The following is a 20,025-nucleotide window of genomic DNA, read 5'->3' on the forward strand; positions in this document are numbered from 1 at the left end:
CGCTCAATTCTTAATTTTGGAGTTTTGTTTTATGAATAACTCTATGTAGTGAAAAAAAACCATACAAGATCTTAGAGGAAAGAGCACAACGAGGGAAATCGAGGAACTTGTTATGCGTTGTTGTGGCTGGCTGTGAATGTGTAAAGAGTAATGGTTATCGTATCGATGTTGGAGATAATCTTTAGGCCTATTTATGATTTAACATATACTATTTTGCTATGTTGTGAGAAAGTCAGCGTGAAAAGGTAAAGTTGGTGTCAATATTAATTTATTATTTAAATTTATGAATTTATTATTAAAAATTGCAAGCTGCAAATCAATAAATTCTAAATCTTTGTTCAATGGCTTAGTAAGCTTCCTCAAAGTAGGTAACAAGCCATTCTTACAACTCAATTCAAGACTTTTTAATTTTTAAAATGATGGAAAGTTATTTTTACTTTGATATAGAATTGAGTGTAGTAAAAATTATTCAAATAAAAGATGGATTGGATGAAGATTTGATTTTGAGCATCACTTAAGTAATTTAGTTAAGGTTTAATAAAAGGAAGCTTAAGTTATCAAGGTCAGATTAAATGATAATCAGATTTTATTTTTAAATCAATACAACGTAGGTTATTATAATTAAATTTTTTACGAATTTAAGTTTTTTTTTAATTCTGGGTAGTTTCACCTTTAAAATTACAATAGATGTGTTGTTAACAGGTTAAAGTCTTGTAGAGATCTGTAGTTTGGTTCATGTGTCAGTAGTAGAAAGACATATAGTTTTGTTTGAGAGTGTTTGAAAACATGTTTTAATAGTGTCCAATCAATTAAAATTGATAACCATTCACTAGAGGTAAATTATTGCAGTATAATTAAAATTTTTTAGATAGGCAGAAAGGATATTTCAGTGTGGCATATTTTTGATCTGTAGTAAGTTTTATTTTTAAATGTCATGCTGTTGTGGGATGTTGGATTAACTCTTTGAGGATCGTATGTTGTTTGCTTGTGCAAAATATTGGTATTAGGCTGTGTGGAACAGATGATACTTTCCAAAAAATCAATATATTTGACCTAATTTTCATCAAAATTACTTTCTAGAGGTAATTTTTTAGAAAAAGCACCCTAAATATAGAACCAAATGAAATAATTTAAAAATCAAACATTATTTCGGCTTTTTATTTTCATAAATTTTGATAATGCCTAAGTTCAGTATTCAACATGAACCACATTAATTTAGTTTATGTAAACAATAACTAAGTATTCAATTATTTGAGTAAATTAATAGTCTAGTCTACCAAATGTAATGTTTACATACTTGTAATTAAACCCTTTTAGCTAGAGGTGGCTACAGTATAATAAGCGGCCACCACAACAATCAAATTAACTATAAATTCGAAATAACTAAAATATTGAATATGAAAACATTTGACCTATAGATAGGCTATTATAATTAATAATTGCCAGATGTTTTTATTTTACAGAATAACAATATAATTGTTTAATACAATCTTATAAACCTATAACGTAATTTGGTTGGTCATTATTGTTCAAAATTAATTCAAAGTAGAACCATGTATTTGATTAATGGCTACTACAGATGCGAAATAGGCCCTACTGTATTTTTTATTTTGAATTATTTTGAAAAACCTCTAAAAGGCTTTATATAAAATGAAGTTACTATGTACAACTCTCTTACCAATGAAACTTACCTGGTGAAAAAAACTAAACTTATTACAACAGGTGGAAGAATGGGTTTTAAATGGCAAACAGGAAATATGTGAGGCATTGAATAATCAATTCAGAAATAAAGGAACACAACTACTAAATCGAAACCTGCAGGAATTAACCCCCTTTTCAGTCACAGATACAAAAGTCTGTACCTGATTGCATCTCATTGCACCCTGTAACCTCGAAAGAAGTAATTGTTGCCATATGGATGGATGCTAAAAAGTAAAACGAGTAAAAATATTCAGGAATTGATGGTATTTTGAGCAAAGTTGTGATGTGAAGTATGTATGCCACTAGCCAGCATTATATCAGCTTCATTTAGATTAGGTCGGTTCCCTAGTGCACTAAAGAATACCCAGTAAATTTTGGTGTCGCCCAGGGATCGATTCTGGAGCCAACCCTCTACATTATTTGTATGTAGACACTACAATTAAGAGTCTAAAAGTAGACCATCCAATGTTGATGTTTTTTGAATGTTTAATTCTTGTCGTAGTTTATTAAAACAAATATTGATTTATGGAATTAAATACAATTCAATTTAATAAATTAAAAATTGAATAAACAATGATTTCTGAGTTTGGGCATCAAGTTTTACATAACTAAAAATGATTAGCTATGGGTACTGTAAGTATGTATGAGTTTGTGCGTAAAATCTGTATCAGTAGTCATGACTATGGTTGTCATTATCTCCCCTCTCTCGGATCAACTATGTAAGTTTAACAGAACTAAGAATGAAAAGCTATGGATACTATAGGTATGTATGAGTGGACGTGAAATCTGTGTTAGCAGTGATGCCTACATTGTAAAATTTGTATAATCTACATAAAACAGCTTATGCACGTCAAAAGACAAAATGTGTGCTGCTCTCGGCTTGTGCAAACGTACCTCTAAAGTAGTTGTCCTTGCTTATGCGTTGACGAATTATGTTGAGTCAAGTAAGCCTACCATTTAAATTGTAATGAAATTAATCAAGTATTTGATGTCTAGTAAATGTTTTATGACTATACTGGTTTTTTTTATTTGACTTCAACATTTTCAAAGAACGCCATTTTGTTAATATTTAAGAAAATAATAGTTATTTTTGTAATTTTCTTCTTACTCATTCAAGCCTATGTGCCAAATTTGGTTCATTTAGCCATTTGGTTCATTTTTTGTTTAAAATGATGAATACTATCAATCACAGAAGTTTGTGATACTCTTTTGCGAACACACACACACACACACACACACACACATATATATATATATATATATATATATATTTAAAATATACAATAAATAACAATAATCTTATGTTTCAGACAAAGAAGATATTTTATTTGGTGATAATGTTATAATACATACCTAAATTATTTTTGAAACATGGCTATGCCCTGTGTTTCTACTCCAAAATTGCATCAACCCGGTATTCCTAATCTCACACACAAACGGAATAGTACTGCTGTGGCAGAGAACTCCTGTTCTGCAAGACATGTTAGTTGCAACAGTGTCGAACAGTGTAGATTTGCTTATGCCACCTGGTGTCCAGTATGTGAGGAACAGGAGAGAAGCAACAAGATACACTACAGAGGTAGAAGAAGAAGTAAAAGTGAGGGAATGGAAGTGGAGAGAAGTGAAGATTATTACACCAAAGCTACTAGTAAGGAAACGTATAACCACAAATCAGGTATTAGTTTAAATAAAGAAAGACAACTTTCGAGAAAGTTATTAAGGGATGAAAAGAATTCCGAGTCATACTCATCATGTACGCCTAATGTAGAAGACATGTATGTAAATAAACGCCTAGCTGTATATTCACCCTTCGACGATGAAATCGATAGTGTAGGGAAAAGTGTGAAACATCGATGCAAGCCCTGTGAAAACCATGTGGAACCGAACCGTGTGTACGATACTTGGAATGGTACAAAATGTGAATGGCTTTATCCTACCAAAGAAAATGATTTGATGCCTTTACACGAACGATACTATTATGAAGTAGAGATGCTTAGAAATAAACTTCACAAGATGAGAGAGAGCCCTAGTGAAGGAAATCATATTAGACAACCCTGTAAATATGAGCAGAACACGTCATTGTTAGAAGTCGGATCAAAACGTCCACGGGATGTGTCCCCTTCTACACACTCTTCATCCACAGCTAGAAAGGTAAGTTTAAATAGTTCCCTTACATGTGTATAGGGTTAATTTTATGTACGTGCAGAATGGCCTCGGCAACATGAAATGTAGAGCTTGGATTATTCAAGTCTTTTCTTTTTACTAATACCCTTCTTGTGGGTTCATTGAGTATAGCACAACCAGCCTTTTACACAGAAATTTGCTTGTGTGTAAAAAGGTTTCTGGTTTGTTTTAATACAAAAATAAATTGTAATCTCATAATTATTATGATGTAAAGGAGATAAAACGAAAAGTTAATTTATTATTTTAGACAATACTACCTGTTTAATATTAAAAAAAAAACTTTGTTGCAATGGTCTTACGTTTGTAACTCTATTTATATTGTGTGGCAATGGACGAAAATGTGATTTAAGATTAATTGATCATTTAAAGTGAAATGTCTATAAATTAAATCAAAGTCAACAGAGTTCCTAATAATTTTTTTTTTTTTTTTTTTTGTAAAATCAACAATTTTTGATGAATTTGAAATTTATTAGTTATGTTCGACGTAGATAGTAGCTACAATAGAAAAATTCATCTATGGGACCAAAGCTTGCTCGGATTAGAGAAAAGTTGCTTAAAATGAAAATAAACAATGTACAATCATTAGACTGTAACATGTATTTATAGTTTGAATTAAAGACAGAAGGGTATTGGGACCCGGCAGCGATGGCCGAGGTTCGGGGCTCTTCGGGACCGGTCGGCTACAGTGTTGCCAAGTTGTTCTGTCTGACTCGATCATCCACAGCGTTCACATCAACCGCTTCTAGGTAGGGGTGGTTCGCAGCGGAAACATGTGGACACATTTATCGAAGCGATAAATTAATAGCGTTCGTTGTTTTGAGAATTGTTTATTTTATAAGTAATTTAATCAGAAATCAAAACCTTGTAAAGGATTTTTACTGAAACCACGAGTGTATTATTGAAAATATATACATTGGCCTAATAATAATAATTTGAATATGGTACATTTTACTGTTATTAATAGTTACCTTCAAAACAAAAAAGGAGTATATTGAAAAGAACTAAAAATTATATTCGTTAAGTAAATGCAAGTCTGCTAAGTTATAATTATATACTCAGTCTTATCAGTCCTTAGCAAATCCATTGAAATGACCACTGTGCAGCGGTCAAAAATCAACTTAAAACAAATAAAGATACTGTAGTTTGAACCTGATAAAGCTCGTTTAGGATAGTATTTTTAAACCAATAAAAGGTATCCTGTTAAAACCGTTATAGTATAATAATTGTTAATTGTTGTGTCTAAACTTAAATTGCTAGAGTGACCAAAATGCAAAATTTTGCGACTAGGGCGTCAATCCGACTATGATATGAAATTTCCTTCAGTGTGACTTTTATCGATCAACTTAATGTAATCTAATTACTTGACAAAAAATCTGTAAAAATATTTCGAAACTTGTTATATTTTTAATTTATTACTAAATGTGTTACTAACTTTAACCACAGATTTTGTGATGAAGGATGTTTTTTTTTATTTTCTTATCATTCAATTTAGGAAATCAATTTGATATACAGAGAAAACGTGGATTTATTTACAAAATATAAGATTTAGTGAGTCGATTATTTTTATTTCTCTTATAATTTTTTCATTTACTTTTTCAATAGCGCCCATTTTATAATTGGCTAAAACCTCTTTGGAAATTACTTTTTATTTCTGAGTAAAAATTAAATACTAAACAGTACATATAGAAAAAGCCAACAGACTTTGCTGCACAGTTTAACCAGGAAATAAGTAGTGCCATTAAAATGCATTTAACAAATTTTATTAGTAACATGTAAGGTGTAATATTTACCAATCATTACAAACTATCAATCAATACGGCTTTTTTACAGTTCATCGAAGTCCCAACACTCTTTCTGCCACCGGAGAGAGAGGGAAAATACCACTCACGTTACTGCCGCGTTTCTTCCTCTTCATTGTCACTGCTGTCACTGTCCGAATCCTCTTCACTGGAGCTGTCATTGCCGATGTTTATTACCATCTGCTCAACGGAGTCTTCCATCAACCCTTCATTTTTCCAAGCATCTAGGATTATATTCTTCGTGTGGTCTACTACCTTCTTCCAATCAGACTCTGTTTACACGTTCCAACCCCTCTTTCGTCAACTGTAATATTTCAGTTATATTAAATTTCCTGTTGCTTCTTGCAACATATTCCTTTACTTGAGCCCAGATTAATTCTATAGGATTGAAAGTGACAGTGGTATGGTGGCAGACGAAGTACTCGGTGACCATGTTTTTTTTTTTCGCAATTTTGGTCGACTTCATATTTTGTCTGAGGTTTGTTTCTTTGAATAAGTTCTAACAATTCAGCTTTTAACATCGCCTTTTTCATACTGTATGTCATGATTATTTAACCACTCTATTATTTCATCCTTTCTAGAACTGCTGTTAGGTGGTTTGTCAACTACTTTTGAGTGGTACTTTGCATTGTCCATTACAATGAGCGAGGGCCTCGTTAGGTTTGGAAGTAAAGCATCTTGAAACCATTTAAAAAAATACTTTGTGGTTCAATCTCTTCATGATACTCGTTGGTTTTCTTTGATGTAAAAAGTAATGCCACAGTTAGGAATAAATCCAGCAGAGCTGCCAGCATGCAACACAATTATCCTCCCCCCTTTTCCAACGGGAACAGGAAACGTACCTTCAACAGAATCATCAGTCCATCCAATTTTTTTACAGTGCCCAGAATTTACCCAAGTTTCATCAAGCCAAACTATTTCCTCAAAATTTAAATCTTTTATTTCTCTAAGAAATCTGCACCTCCAAGCAATGATGTCTCCTCTTTCCCATTAATATTTTACGGCTACCAAATTTCTTGTGTTTGAAACCCAATCTCTTCAATATAATGGCAACAGATGATTTGCTTCCACGAAAAAGATCTGCTTCTGCAAGACTTACTTGTTGTAGCTTCCTTACTGTGGGATACTCTCTTCTCACGAAGAATCCGTAGACATGGCGGCGGATGGCATCTTTTTGAAAGGCGTCCAGCTCCGTAACAGGCTTAAACCTCGAATATTTCTTATCAGGAGTGTTCAGTTTCAAGCCACTCTGTTCACTTTGTATTTTTCTCCTTTTCCAATTCTCACAACTGTATTTTTCCTATCTCCAAAGCCGCAGCAGTTCTTTCGATAACTTTTTCTACTGGAAGTATCGGATCCTTTGTTAATTTTCTACTCGCTGGAAGTAGTCTCTCACTCGACAAACCAACTCACCGGGATTGGCCTCGCAATGGAACGCCTTTTTCTCCAACCTTGGTGTAAGGCACACTTATCACGCGAGTGCGGGGCCTACCGCGTTTTTTTATCACTGTTTCAGTGCATCTGAGACATGGTACGGAATTAACAGTAATTAAATAATGTCTGTCACAAAAGTGTAAAACTAGAAAGTACGTGCGTACACTTGTCTTTCAAATAAGGTTTAGTCTTGAAAAAAGACTGTTTAAACACTTGGCCACGAACAAACAGAAGCGCAATAACACCACACGAAACAACATACATAACCAACAACCAATAACGTAATAAAGCACGGTTTGCTACTGCGCATCACCCAGCTGCTACCTACCGGATGACAGCTACAACAGAGGAGACGTGACAACGCTGCCTCCGTCGAAAAGGAAAGTGCTCGGCTGTGATTGGTGGAGCGGTAGGGCGAGCCTTCGTGAGGCAGTTCGGCTGTCTTCGGTCGAGCTCGTCCCAATACCCTTCTGTCTTTAATTACAACTATAGTATAATGTTATTTATACTCATTAATATTTATTTTGCAGTCACTACCAACCCATTTACATTTTACTCTGCTCATTTGGTAAATTAATTGTAGAAATTAAAATAAACTATATTCATAAAAATGGTTATCAAAAGTAATACTGAACACAAAAATGTAAGAGTAGAATCATTGACTTAGCTTTCTACATTGTATATGTGATGGAAGTGGCAAGGTTTTAGAATTAAATACTTTTTGTGCAACCTCAAAACTGTAGAGACTTGTTTATTGCTACATTGCATTGAGTGTGGTTAAAAATTACCTCCTTAGATAAATAAGAACTTGTGTACCAAGTTTAAAGTCCCTAGGGTCTTTGCATTAAGATTAATATTATATAGATGGACAGATGAAAATTTTTAAGAAGGCTCTGTTTGAGTCCTTAATAATACTGAGGCATTACAGCAGTCATTTACTATATTAAATACCTGAGAAGAAATACTCACTTGTGTATTGTTGCTCAGCCAGCAGTCCAAGAGGGCCAAGAACAACATGTGCTGTAACATAAAATCAAACTATATAATTCTAATTACTCATCTTATGCTTCTCCCAATCGGGATTTTTTGTGTGAAAAAACATGGAGTTGAATGTTGTGAGATTTAAAAATTTAATGGATGCTGTATTTTCCACTTTCATATGGTTGCATTATTCAGAGTGGTAGTCATCATACTTTAGTGTATTTTCAAATCTTGTACAATTAAATTCAACCTATTTACAAATGATATTTGGTATGTTGCTTTAGATTCTACCTGCTGTACCGCCTTCAAGAAATACATCACATAAAATGGCCCTTTTACCGAGAGAACCATCATGTCTGCAAAGCAGTGAATCGGTTACTACATTTTCATCTGACTCAGAGTTTAATGACAGGTTAGTTGTTTTGTTATAGCATGATAGCATAATTTAATTCCAATAAACGTTGAATCACAAAACATACTTGCTTCACCGAGACATCAACCCGGATCTCATACTGGCCGGGTGAGTTTGTTTCCACTACACCACAGAGCTGTGACATTTACATACAATTATTTTGTATTTGTCCGATTCTGTCACAGATGTGTTTAAATAACTAAACTAACGTATGATCGGAAGACCAATTACCTGTCAAACGACTTTTATTGACATTAAACTTGTATAAATGGCAATAGCTGAATTTAATTTCAATAAACATTCAATCACTAAAAGTACTTCTCTCGGTGTAGCATGCATATGTAAATCTATGTTTACAAATAAATTATTTAAGTTTGCACTTTTGTGAGATACCATGTTTGTGCTTTAAAATATTCTCATTTGCTAATTATGGATGTGTGTGCCTTATTTCATAAGCATTCTCATGAAAATTGAGAATTGCCTTAGTAGTAAGAAGTTACTAGTTAGCATGGAAAAATCATGGTTACTATACATATAATTTCATTTCTTTGATAATAAAATATAACTTATTGACATGAAGTCTAAAATTAAATAAAAAATATGTTCTATTAACTCTTTGAGTGCCAAGCACTTTTTAAGAAGATAGCACTGTCATTGCCAAGCATTTATAACAGTCACCTCTCTCAGTGCCAAGCATTTATTTTGGTATTTGTATTGTGTTCCACAAAATAAGTCAATACCTTTTCAAAAATAAATATAATGAGATGATATTTGTTTTATTGTGTTGAGGGAAAAGTAGGATATAACTTATTATATCCATTTGGATGATAAAGTTAGTTGTACAAAATTGTAATTTTTTTATCTGTTATAAACATTTGCATGCAACTTTTTATTGTTCCCTCTATTTAGAAACAAATATAACTTACCAAGTTTAAAAAAATAAGTATGTGTAATAATGGGTATGACTTTTCTTATATATTAGTGCAAAATATTTAAAATCTGCACTCTCATAAAAGTTATCTCTTATATTTGACAACAATAACTAGCTTTCACCAGCTGTAACAAATAAAATGAAGATAGATAATCTATAATTCTGCATGGGAAGCAAGAGTAAAAGTACACCCCATAGGCTTCAAACTGATATTACTTCAGAAGATTTTAGTAATTTTTTTATTGACTCAATAAAAAAAATTAAAGTGAAAACCGGTACATTTATTAATAGTAGTTTAAATTCATTAAAAGCTAATTGTATTAATTCATCATTTTTATCATTTAAATCAATCAAGCCATCTGACACAATTGATGCAGCTAAAAGACTAAACAATTCAGATAGTAATGACATCTACAATATATCCAATAATCTGTTAAAGAGATTGATTTATACTTTTGTTGAGCCACTAACACTTTGCTTCAATATGTGTATGAGTCAGGGTATTTTTCCGGAGCAACTGAAGGTGTCCAGAATTTGTCCAGTCTTTAAAAAAGGTCCCTATAATGATCCAAGTAGCTACCGCCCAATTTCGGTCATCCCAGTCTTGTCTAAATTACTAGAACTACTGGTCTATGACCAAATAAGTGACTATTTAGAAGAAAATAAAATTTTAAGTCCATCACAATTTGGTTTCAGAAGAGGTAAATCCACTATTGATGCCATTGACAAGCTAATACGAAATATACTGTCAACTTTTGAAAATAAGGCCTTTGCTCAGGCCACTTTATGTGACCTGAGTAAGGCCTTTGATTGTGTAGAACACAGTACTCTTTTAGCCAAATTAAAGCATTATGGAATTCATGGAAGTGCCCTTGATTTTATAAAATCATACCTCATCAATAGAACACAAAAAGTATACATCAAAGGAAGTTGGTCACAGGAAGTCAAAATAGAGTACGGTGTCCCTCAGGGATCTGTACTTGGACCCTTACTTTTTATCATATATATAAATGATATAACATTGGCTGTTGATGCTAATACGCTTCTCTACGCTGATGACACAACTTTTTTCAATAGTAGTAATAACCTGAATGAACTAAAGAAATTAACCGACACTACAATAAACAAGGCATCAATATGGTTTAAAGAAAACGGTTTTTAATGAATGAAACTAAAACTCAAAACATTTTGTTTACTTTAAAATCAATTCCTGAAAATAGTTTTAATTTTGAATCAAGTAGTGTAATCAAAATTTTAGGAATTCATATTGATAATAATCTTTCATGGGGACCTCACATTGATTTTCTGTCTGCTAAATTATCTAGAATTATTTTTTTATTGAGACGTCTATCTTGCTGCATAAGTGAAAATTATGTTCGGACTGCATATTTTGAATACTTTCAGTCAATTTTGAGATACGGATTAATACTGTGGGGAAATAGTGCTAGAGTTCAGGAAATACTGGTGCTTCAAAAGAAAGCTGTTAGAATTGTTGGTAAAGCTGAATATCTTGATCATTGTAAACCTGTTTTCATTAACCAAGGAATACTTACAATAGTTAATTTATATTTGTTTGACTTATCTGTTTACATTTTAAATAATAAGGGCTTAATAAACCATACACAAACACATAATTATAACACACGAAACAAAAATAACATTTTAATTGAATATTGTCGACTGAGCAAATCTTTGAATAGTCATGTTATAATTGGCTTGAAGGTGTATAACAAACTGAAACATTTGATAGAAAAATACCCTCTTAAAATTTATAAAAATAAACTTTATGAATGGCTATTAAAAAACCCTTTATATAATATTGATGAGTTTTTTTCTATTAACAAAATAGACTTTTAATGATTGTTTTAAGATAAACTCATAATATAACTAGTATAATTATCAACTAGACAATTAATGTCTTATATTGTTATATATATAATATTTATGTATTATACTTATTAAATATTATTTAGAGACAATGCTACTTAGTCTGTAGCTGAATTAGACTTTGTCAATGCATGTAACATGTTTTACGACAAATAAACGAATTTATTATTATTATTATTATATTTATTTGATTTATTATGTATAAAATGAGACTAAGTACAATGCCATATGTCAATATTTAGTAACAGAATAATAAATCAGCACTTTTTTGGTAAAACACGTGGGCTGATCTTTTCGGCTGTCTGCACTTTTTGGAAATACCCAGGGGCGATCTCATCGGTTCATGGTACTCAAAGGGTTATGTTGATAAGAATAGATGTAACATGTTAAAAATATTTTTTTAAATTTAAAACTTCACTTTTAAATAGGTAATAAATAATAAATCTTTTGTTTAATTAATTTGAGAATGTGATTTTAAATATATTATAAATATATAATTACGATCAGATTATGTAATTGTATTTAGTATAAATTTCATTATGGTATATTTTATGTAAAATTTAATAGTATGAAACTTTATATCCATTCACAATGTTTAAAACAGATTAGGGCACCACTAAAATAAGATTGAATTATACCAGAGACAGGGGTTGAATGAAGTTAAGTTATGAACTTTTCCTGGTGTCTTGTTTTGCCACCGTTATAACAAAACCTTTTTTCAGTTTGAAATAAAATAATGTAATATATCCTATTCATCTGATGTTGATTTTTCAACATTGTAAATTTTCTTCTTGTACTTATTTTTGTAAAATGAGCTTTGCTATCAAATGGACTTGCAGAATAAAAGTTAACCATGGGTTGTTGTGAATCTTCAGTGTAGTGGTTACAACACGAAACCAATATAAGTTCTATCTTCAACACGATTTTAATATTTAAGAGTGTGTTTTGTTATTAAAAATATGATTTTATGACTTGTGAAACATTTAGAAGTTACCTTTCAGTAAGTTGTTGTTTAAACCTTGTTCCAGTGGATGTGAAGAGGAGGATTTCAAAGCTGACCATGAAGATGAGTTTGAGGAAGGTACAGATCTAGTTATGGATTTTGTTTTTAAGTATTACAAAAAATTCCAATTAAACAGAGAAATTTTGAAGCTTAAGAACATAATCCTAGTGTTGAAGTGGAACTTCAAGTACTGTGGGGTTTTTTATTGTTTAGTGTACTGATGATATAGAGTAATCCTTCTGAAATAGATATTTAACTATCTACTTTCAGATTTATGGATCTAAAAATAAATATGTGAAATAAATCAAGACAAGAATCAGTGATAACTTAAGTAGACATTTCCTCCGGTATATCCATGATAATATCCCATAGACGGTAATCAGTCAGAAATATAAATAAAAATACAATGGATATCGGATACAATTTAAATTTTGTTAAGAAATATCTTTAAACTAAACTTTCCGCAGAGTTAATCTTGAAAAAGAGGTTTGATGCACATTATATATCAAATATTTAATGTATGGATTTGTTGTGTGATTTTCAGCTCCAATAATGAACTTGGACACTTAAGACAGTGGTTAGATATTCAGTTTTTAGTATAATAATTAATAACAGTTAACTGGACAGTTGCTATTTCTGCCTTGTTGCTGTAGAGCTATCTCAACCCATATCCAGAATCAACCGTTGTTGTTATTTAATCAATATACTCTGTACGTAAAAATCAATATTATTGTTTAAATTTCGGTACAAACAATGTTCCATGTAGGAAATTCCCCAAATCAGTTGCCTTCCTTAATAGAATTATCATTCTTGTCACCTTTAATGTATACAAAAATATTTTGTTTTTATAGTTATAACTATTATGATTACCTTAATACCTTTATAAATCAAGCAATTTTAGACTCATGGTAATTGTCCATTTATAATGAAATGAAATGTATGTGTTTGATGATTAGTTGTGTTGTTTTGTCACATTTTGTAATTGCACGATTTACAATAAATTATAAAAATAATCATTGTTTGGTTTTTAAAAGATGACAATTTGTTCAATGCAATCAACCGTGTTGTGTTTAAAATGTATAATTTCTTAAGTATTATGTAATTTATTTTCTTTGATGAAAATTGCTGTAAGGTTGTTGTAAAAGTTTTACATACAGCCAAATAAGGAAGGCTGAAGGTCTGAAAATCCTAACAACCAACTAGTTTTGTTTATGTAATGAACAACCTATTTTTTTGAAGCAACACTGGTTATTTATAAAACTATGATTAATAACATAACTAATAATATGGATGAAGAGCCAAGTTTAATTTAATATGATAGGATAGGAAGTGTGAGATTATTGAAAGGTTAGTCCTCTCTTTCTTGACATAACACAAACGGGATATTTTGTGACTACCTGGCAATTCATCAACCACAAAAAGAGATGTAATTCTGTTTGGTGTTGTAATACAGTAAAACTATAACTATTTGTTTGAAGTTTATTTTTAACGATGGAAGGATTGTGAAGAAAAGAGGATCTTTCCGGACATTTGCCATTGTTCAGTAAAACAAAAAACTATAACGTTTTCTACAATATAAACAATGATAATGGAGAAAAACAACGAACAACAATAACTAAGAAATAGTAACGTTATTAATGTGATAAACAACCAGGCGACGAACCAGATGCTAGTATCGGGGAAAAGCTTCTTAGCCTAATTAAGGGCACAAAGATAGGCTTACCCCTCTAACATCAAAGGGGCACACAATAAGCTCAGGTTGACGTGTGAGGATCTGTAAATCCACCCCAATACCCCAACGCAAAAAAAAAAAAAAAAAAAGTTATTGATTATTCAAGAATACAATAAATGTATAATATTGCACAGCAACATGTAGAAAATGTGAAGAAAACAGTAAAGTAAGTAAATATTAATATTGGGCATCAAAAAGTAGGAAATTTAAAGATTAAAGAGATTTATTGGTGAGGCAGTGCCTAATAGATTTGATAGATTGTAATTATGGATTGTAGGCCATGGTTGTATTTAGTGATGAGTGATGTTCTGGTTTGTTTTTGTGGTTGGGTTCGGAGATGTCAGACCTAACCGGATTTGGTTGTAAACCATGGAGATTAGGTATCTACAAGTCTGACAAAGACACTGGATATGTAAATAGGTTACATATTTGCGAATTAATAAAGTTACAGAGTTAAACCAGATCAGACAGGCTAAAGTATAGGATGCTCTGGACACAATTGTATAAACAAGACAAAATTAAAACAATCTAAAATCTTGAGGGTAGGAGAGAAGAAAAGGGAGAGTGGACTGCCAAACCTACCGAAGTTGGCTTTACCTGCCAGAGCACAGCACTAGAGTTTCCACCTCCCCACTGGGTGTTGCTAATGTATGAGCACTGGAGATTAGAGACAAAACGGTTACTTGGCAGTATAGAGGAACAATAAAGTGCAGCTTTTGAGTACTTGTATGAATAAACAGTGTAAGCAGATGTGAACCGCGGCGTTATGTGGGGAATAAATTCACATTCCTCGAGAAGTGACCGGGCTCTCCAGAAATTTCTGTAAAAACGAACAATGTGCTCGGTCCAGGGAAGTGTTGCTGCACAACCCAATTTAGCTCAGTGGGGTCCGTCCGATTGCGTTCAAAATATAGCGTGATCACCGATCAATCAGAGTCAAGCGCTGCGACAGCTGATTTTACAGCAATCAGTTCATTGGAGCTTAAATATAAAACTACATATGTAACTCAAATTAATCGAAAAGTAAAATTCTATTCTTATTTATTTATTTATTTTTCAATTTTACATGACAGCTACAGGACATGATATAGCACAAACAAAGTACAAAACCTTCAATTATTCCCAAAACAGTCATCCTAACTAAAATTAATGTACTCTTAATATGAACTTTACATAACAAACTAAACTAAACTAAACCGCTGGGGCAGTTACACAAATTAATATTTAAATTTCTTTACACAACATAAATAAATGAACTCTATACAATTTAAAAAAAATAACAACTTGCTTCATTGTACACATACACTTCTACAATGAACAATAAATTAAATCAAAATAAAACGTTGCTGCATATCTTTAAAATATATTTCAAATTATCATTAAAAATATCTATGTTTGATTGGTTTAAATTAAGAAACGGTAGAGTCTTGTACAAAGGAAAGTTATAATGAGAAACTGTTCTACATCTAGGTAAAGCAAATAAATTAAATTCTCTAAATATATGATGTGGTACATGCAAACCTATGTGACTTAACAAATAATAAATATAAAGGAATAGTGTTATAAAATATAAGTTCGGTCAAGCAACTGCACCCACCTCTTAGAGTTGGTTATACCAAATAGGTTTTATGGCGTAGCACAGATGGCATTTATTAAAGAGGAGAAGTAAAAGGTGGTTAGTGAGCTTAATTTTTATCTCCGTTCCTAGTTTTCATTGAATCTCCATATTTCTGGAAATTGAATTTCTGTGATTGAGAACATGCCCAGTGGACACAAATATCTTAATTCTTGTATTTGAATTTAATGGTTTGATGTCAAAAAGGTGAGAAATAACTTTCCAATCTTGTAAAGATAAAGTCTTTATACCCTATAAAAACTCAAGCCAAAACCTTCAGATATAGTAGTAGTAAGAATATTCAAACATCTTGCATTATTCAAACCCAATAATTGTGCAAAACTGCAAACAATGTTAACAATTAGAAAGTGTTTATGGTAAATAGATTCTGTATCTCAATTTTCAGATGAACCAGCTTTCTTGGGCCTGGGACTCAGTGTTGAGACCAATGCAAGCTCTTCCAGTTCTCCATGTCGCCTTGTAGATTCTATCTCAATAAACGATCATGGTTAGTAAATCAATTAATGCACTTGCGTTAACTTTAGTAGATGATTTTTCTCTATCTTAGTTAGCTATATGTAGAATTTACCGTTATGTTCCTAACATTATTTGTTATTGTGTAGTCACTTGTTAAGTTTTTTATTTTTTAATAAATTTCTTCAAATAAAAAAAATCCTATACTTTGATATTATTCGGAAGCCATTCTTTTGCTATCTACCATTTGTTAAAAGGTTATATAAGTAGATAAATACATATGTACGTATTATAAATATTAAAAATTAAAGTCAACATTTAGACACTTGATCTGAGCTTGAATTTAGGAATCACCTTAAAAGATGTTTATTTAATTATCTGGAGTCTAAACTTTGCCAACATCAGATCATGTAGGACGATCTGACAAATGATATGAGGTTGAGAAAGTACTGGTCAAAAATGTCCCTGGCCGTTAGTGCAGGCTTCCCCGCACTCCTAGTGAAGTAGGAAGAAACATCCTCGAGATAGTACCCAAATTCAAGCTCAGATCATGTGAGCACTTATAAAGGTTAACTTTAACTTTGGTACTATTAGTAACATATTTCTGATCACATAATCTAAGCCTACTTATTGTGTAGTAACAAATAGTAGATAGGGACAGAGTGACCTCTGGATAGTTACAAAAAACTTTATGAAAACTATGAGGGAAATTTTGTTAAGTTAAAATAATGTTTGTATTTAATGTAAACTGATATGTTTGTCTACATGATACTTGTGAACTGTTAAAGGAGACGTAGTCACTGGAAGTTCTACTAAGCTGCATCCTGGTTTGAGGGCAAGTCTTTTCTCTCATGTTCCTCCCTACATCAGATTTTCCACACATGATACTAAAGGTAAGAATATATAGTTGTGTGTATTGTGATCTCTCTAGTTTACCCACTAAAGTATCAGATGGTATCCATTGTATATAGTCCATCACGTAAGCATGTATTTCTAAATATCTTGTGGGTAAAGAAACAGATAATAATATGTAATAACAAAATATAATATCTTCAACAAAGATTCTGATTCGAGAATTGAATGATAAATCTACCAAGATTGGTCGCTTTAGTAATTCTTGGATAAACAGCTGATTTTTTCTTTTGCTCTCTTAACCTCAATCATAGCAATATCAAATCATTTTAGGTGAACTCTTAACGTAATGGAGTGTTTATATGTTCTCAAAATATAACCTCTATATGTCCTAGAACCTTTATATGTTCTAGAAATACCCTCAATTTTCCTCAAATGACCTCCAAAAATAACAAAAAATTTCCTTGACCAAAAATTTTGATGAGAAACTTCTTACTTCTGCACATCTCTTCATTTTTACAACTCTCACCCAGTCCTAAACTCGTCCAAATTTAAACAATCGAATTAATAGCCTGCAAAAGTATAAAATAATTCCTCATTGGCTGTAAAAAATATCAATCATTCATTAGAAAGTGATACTTTAACTTATAAAACTTTATGATATAGAAATCAGAAATCTTTATTAATTTTCATCGAGAAAAGAATAGGTATCAAATTCTTACAATGTGGTGGTGGCATGAAGTTTGCACGATTTTGATAATGATATTGAAAACTTAAATCTGTCAAAATACATGTCAATTTTTTATTTTAACCCTTTCAGTGTTCAATTGTGTAACTGTTTTAATGAATGGGTTTGTCACAGGGCCTGGACTGCCGACTTGTATACAGAAGTTGCTTAAATGGAAACTGAGCACCATCACTCCAGTGGTCGTCCGGAGAACCATAGTCAACTCCAACTTCAAGCTCGTACGAAGTAAGCTGTTATAAGATTGTTGTACCATATGTGTAACTTTTAAAACAAGTCCTTGATAACCTACAAAAACATATGAACTATCAACCTCAGATAAATTTGTAATGTAGGGTTTTGGTCAAACTCGGAAATTCAAAATTAGTGCGAAGAAGGATAAAATCTATTTATAATGTTTATATTAATATAAATTTCATGTGTATTCTCTAAAGTTAGTACAGTTTGGAAATGGTCAGTAAAGAAGCATTTTACGGTCTAGATTTCATATAATTATGACAAATAATGTTTTGTTTGGCTTTTGTTCTTTTTTCGTTACAACTGCCTGTTTTAAGTATAAAAGTCCGTCACCAGGCTGTAACACTAAAACATCAAGATCTTCATAAAACTTCTAAAATACAATACAAAATACATACATAACAGTAACTATAAATTAATTAGAACATTAAATGACCGTGGCCGCCCGGTTGACATGTACCAGACTGCCATATTTCGCATTTAAGCAGCTTGCTGCGTGCATGTCAGCTGGCCGGCTACTGTAAGTGTTCTGCATCCCGAGTGCATCGTAACAAACCTTGTATTTTTAGCTTTTTGTACATGCTTACTGAACTGAGTGACACCAACTACTCTCCCTCCTATTCTATGCCGTAACGCGTCTGCCACATTTCTCAGACTAAAGTTCCATGGCAGTTTTTAAGATTTTATAGTTATCTGTCAAAAACATTAAATTAAACATATTCACAGAACAATATGCGCTTTATTCGCTTTTTTAGATAGTTGGTGTTACCCCAAAACATGTTAAAACATTTTAACTTAAACAAGTTCTTTCAGTTGCTCAACAACATTTCCGTTGGTGTAGGAAGAAACTGAATTACTTTAGAATTACCTTTTTAAACTTAACTGTATTCACCTAAATATAAGGTTTGACAAACTATCAGTTCATTTGATCTAAATCTACATCACTAAGTTTGTTTCATTTGTTTAAGAAACATTCTTTATTTTATAGTAATATTTACAATTATATTTGTTTTTCAGAGTCAAACGAGTGGTGTGGAACATGGGGCAAACACATGAAATCATTATGTTTCAAAACGCTGAGGGAGTATCAAAAAATCAATCACTTTCCTGGAACATTCCAGATTGGACGAAAAGATCGTTTGTGGAAGAATTTGTTCCGTTTGATGGCCAAATTTGGGAAAAAAGAGTGAGTTCACCATTTAATATTTTATTTCAAATATACAGTAAAGTTGTAGTAGTAGTCAGACCATAGCAATATTTTGGCTATTACCAACCACCTGTCTTCGTTTGAGACAAGTTGGCTAACACCGAATGAAAATGGTTATTTTTCTCATATTTATTTGAATTGTTTGGCATTTGCAGACTAAAATACCCTTTGGCAATGTTCCAATTATTAACTAACATATGCTAAAGACAGATAAATGTAACCTAAGACATATAGTCTGTAACTGATATGTGATATTAAGAATATCTTCTATTGCCAGGCGTGAAATGTTATTTTCTGTAAGACTAACAAAAGTCAGGTTACAGAAAAATAGAAAACTTTTAAACTAACTGTAACTATTAAAGTAACATTATTGTAAAATACATTAGTATAACTTATGAACCACTGAATAATATTTATATCTAAAATTGTTTAGGTTTGGTTTCATTCCTCGAACGTACGTCTTACCGCAAGACAATAAACTTCTTCGCTCAGCGTGGGAGAAGAACTGTGGCAAGGAAAAGTGGATAGTCAAACCCGTAAGTTATAAAATTTTTTAGTCTTTAAAGCTATTCTATAGAACATAGTACATTACAATTTTTTATACTTCTTTCACCATCAAGTTTACTTTTAGGTTTGATATCAAATACAACATTTTTGGTGTGAAAATTGAAAGAAATAGTTAAATTAGAAAATTCAAAAGTAAAAAAATGTAAGAGGAATTAATTCAAAGGAAATTAGTAATGACAATTTTTGACAAAGTTTTGAAGGTTTATAAAATGAAATTGGATCAAAACCTATTTTTAAAGGACAATAACTAGTTTAATGTTTTCT

At 31.7% G+C, this 20,025-nt stretch overlaps 1 protein-coding gene across 4 annotated transcripts in view; it reads left to right on the forward strand.

Moving 5' to 3' along the window:
- Positions 1-87: 87 nt before the first annotated feature.
- LOC124361858 (tubulin monoglutamylase TTLL4-like) overlaps positions 88-20,025 on the forward strand; it is a 79,946-nt gene continuing 60,008 nt past the window's right edge. For all 4 annotated transcript variants that reach the window (XM_046815893.1, XM_046815894.1, XM_046815896.1 and 1 more), the window contains exons 1-9: positions 88-245; positions 3,012-3,852; positions 8,384-8,511; positions 12,358-12,410; positions 16,086-16,187; positions 16,942-17,046; positions 17,868-17,978; positions 19,005-19,173; positions 19,628-19,730. In XM_046815893.1, coding sequence (XP_046671849.1) covers positions 3,073-3,852; positions 8,384-8,511; positions 12,358-12,410; positions 16,086-16,187; positions 16,942-17,046; positions 17,868-17,978; positions 19,005-19,173; positions 19,628-19,730 — 1,551 coding nt within the window. In that variant the 5' untranslated portion in view covers positions 88-245; positions 3,012-3,072. The remainder of the gene's footprint in view (positions 246-3,011; positions 3,853-8,383; positions 8,512-12,357; positions 12,411-16,085; positions 16,188-16,941; positions 17,047-17,867; positions 17,979-19,004; positions 19,174-19,627; positions 19,731-20,025) is intronic.

This window comes from Homalodisca vitripennis, chromosome 5 (genome assembly GCF_021130785.1).
Source record: "Homalodisca vitripennis isolate AUS2020 chromosome 5, UT_GWSS_2.1, whole genome shotgun sequence".
NCBI lineage: Eukaryota > Metazoa > Arthropoda > Insecta > Hemiptera > Cicadellidae > Homalodisca > Homalodisca vitripennis.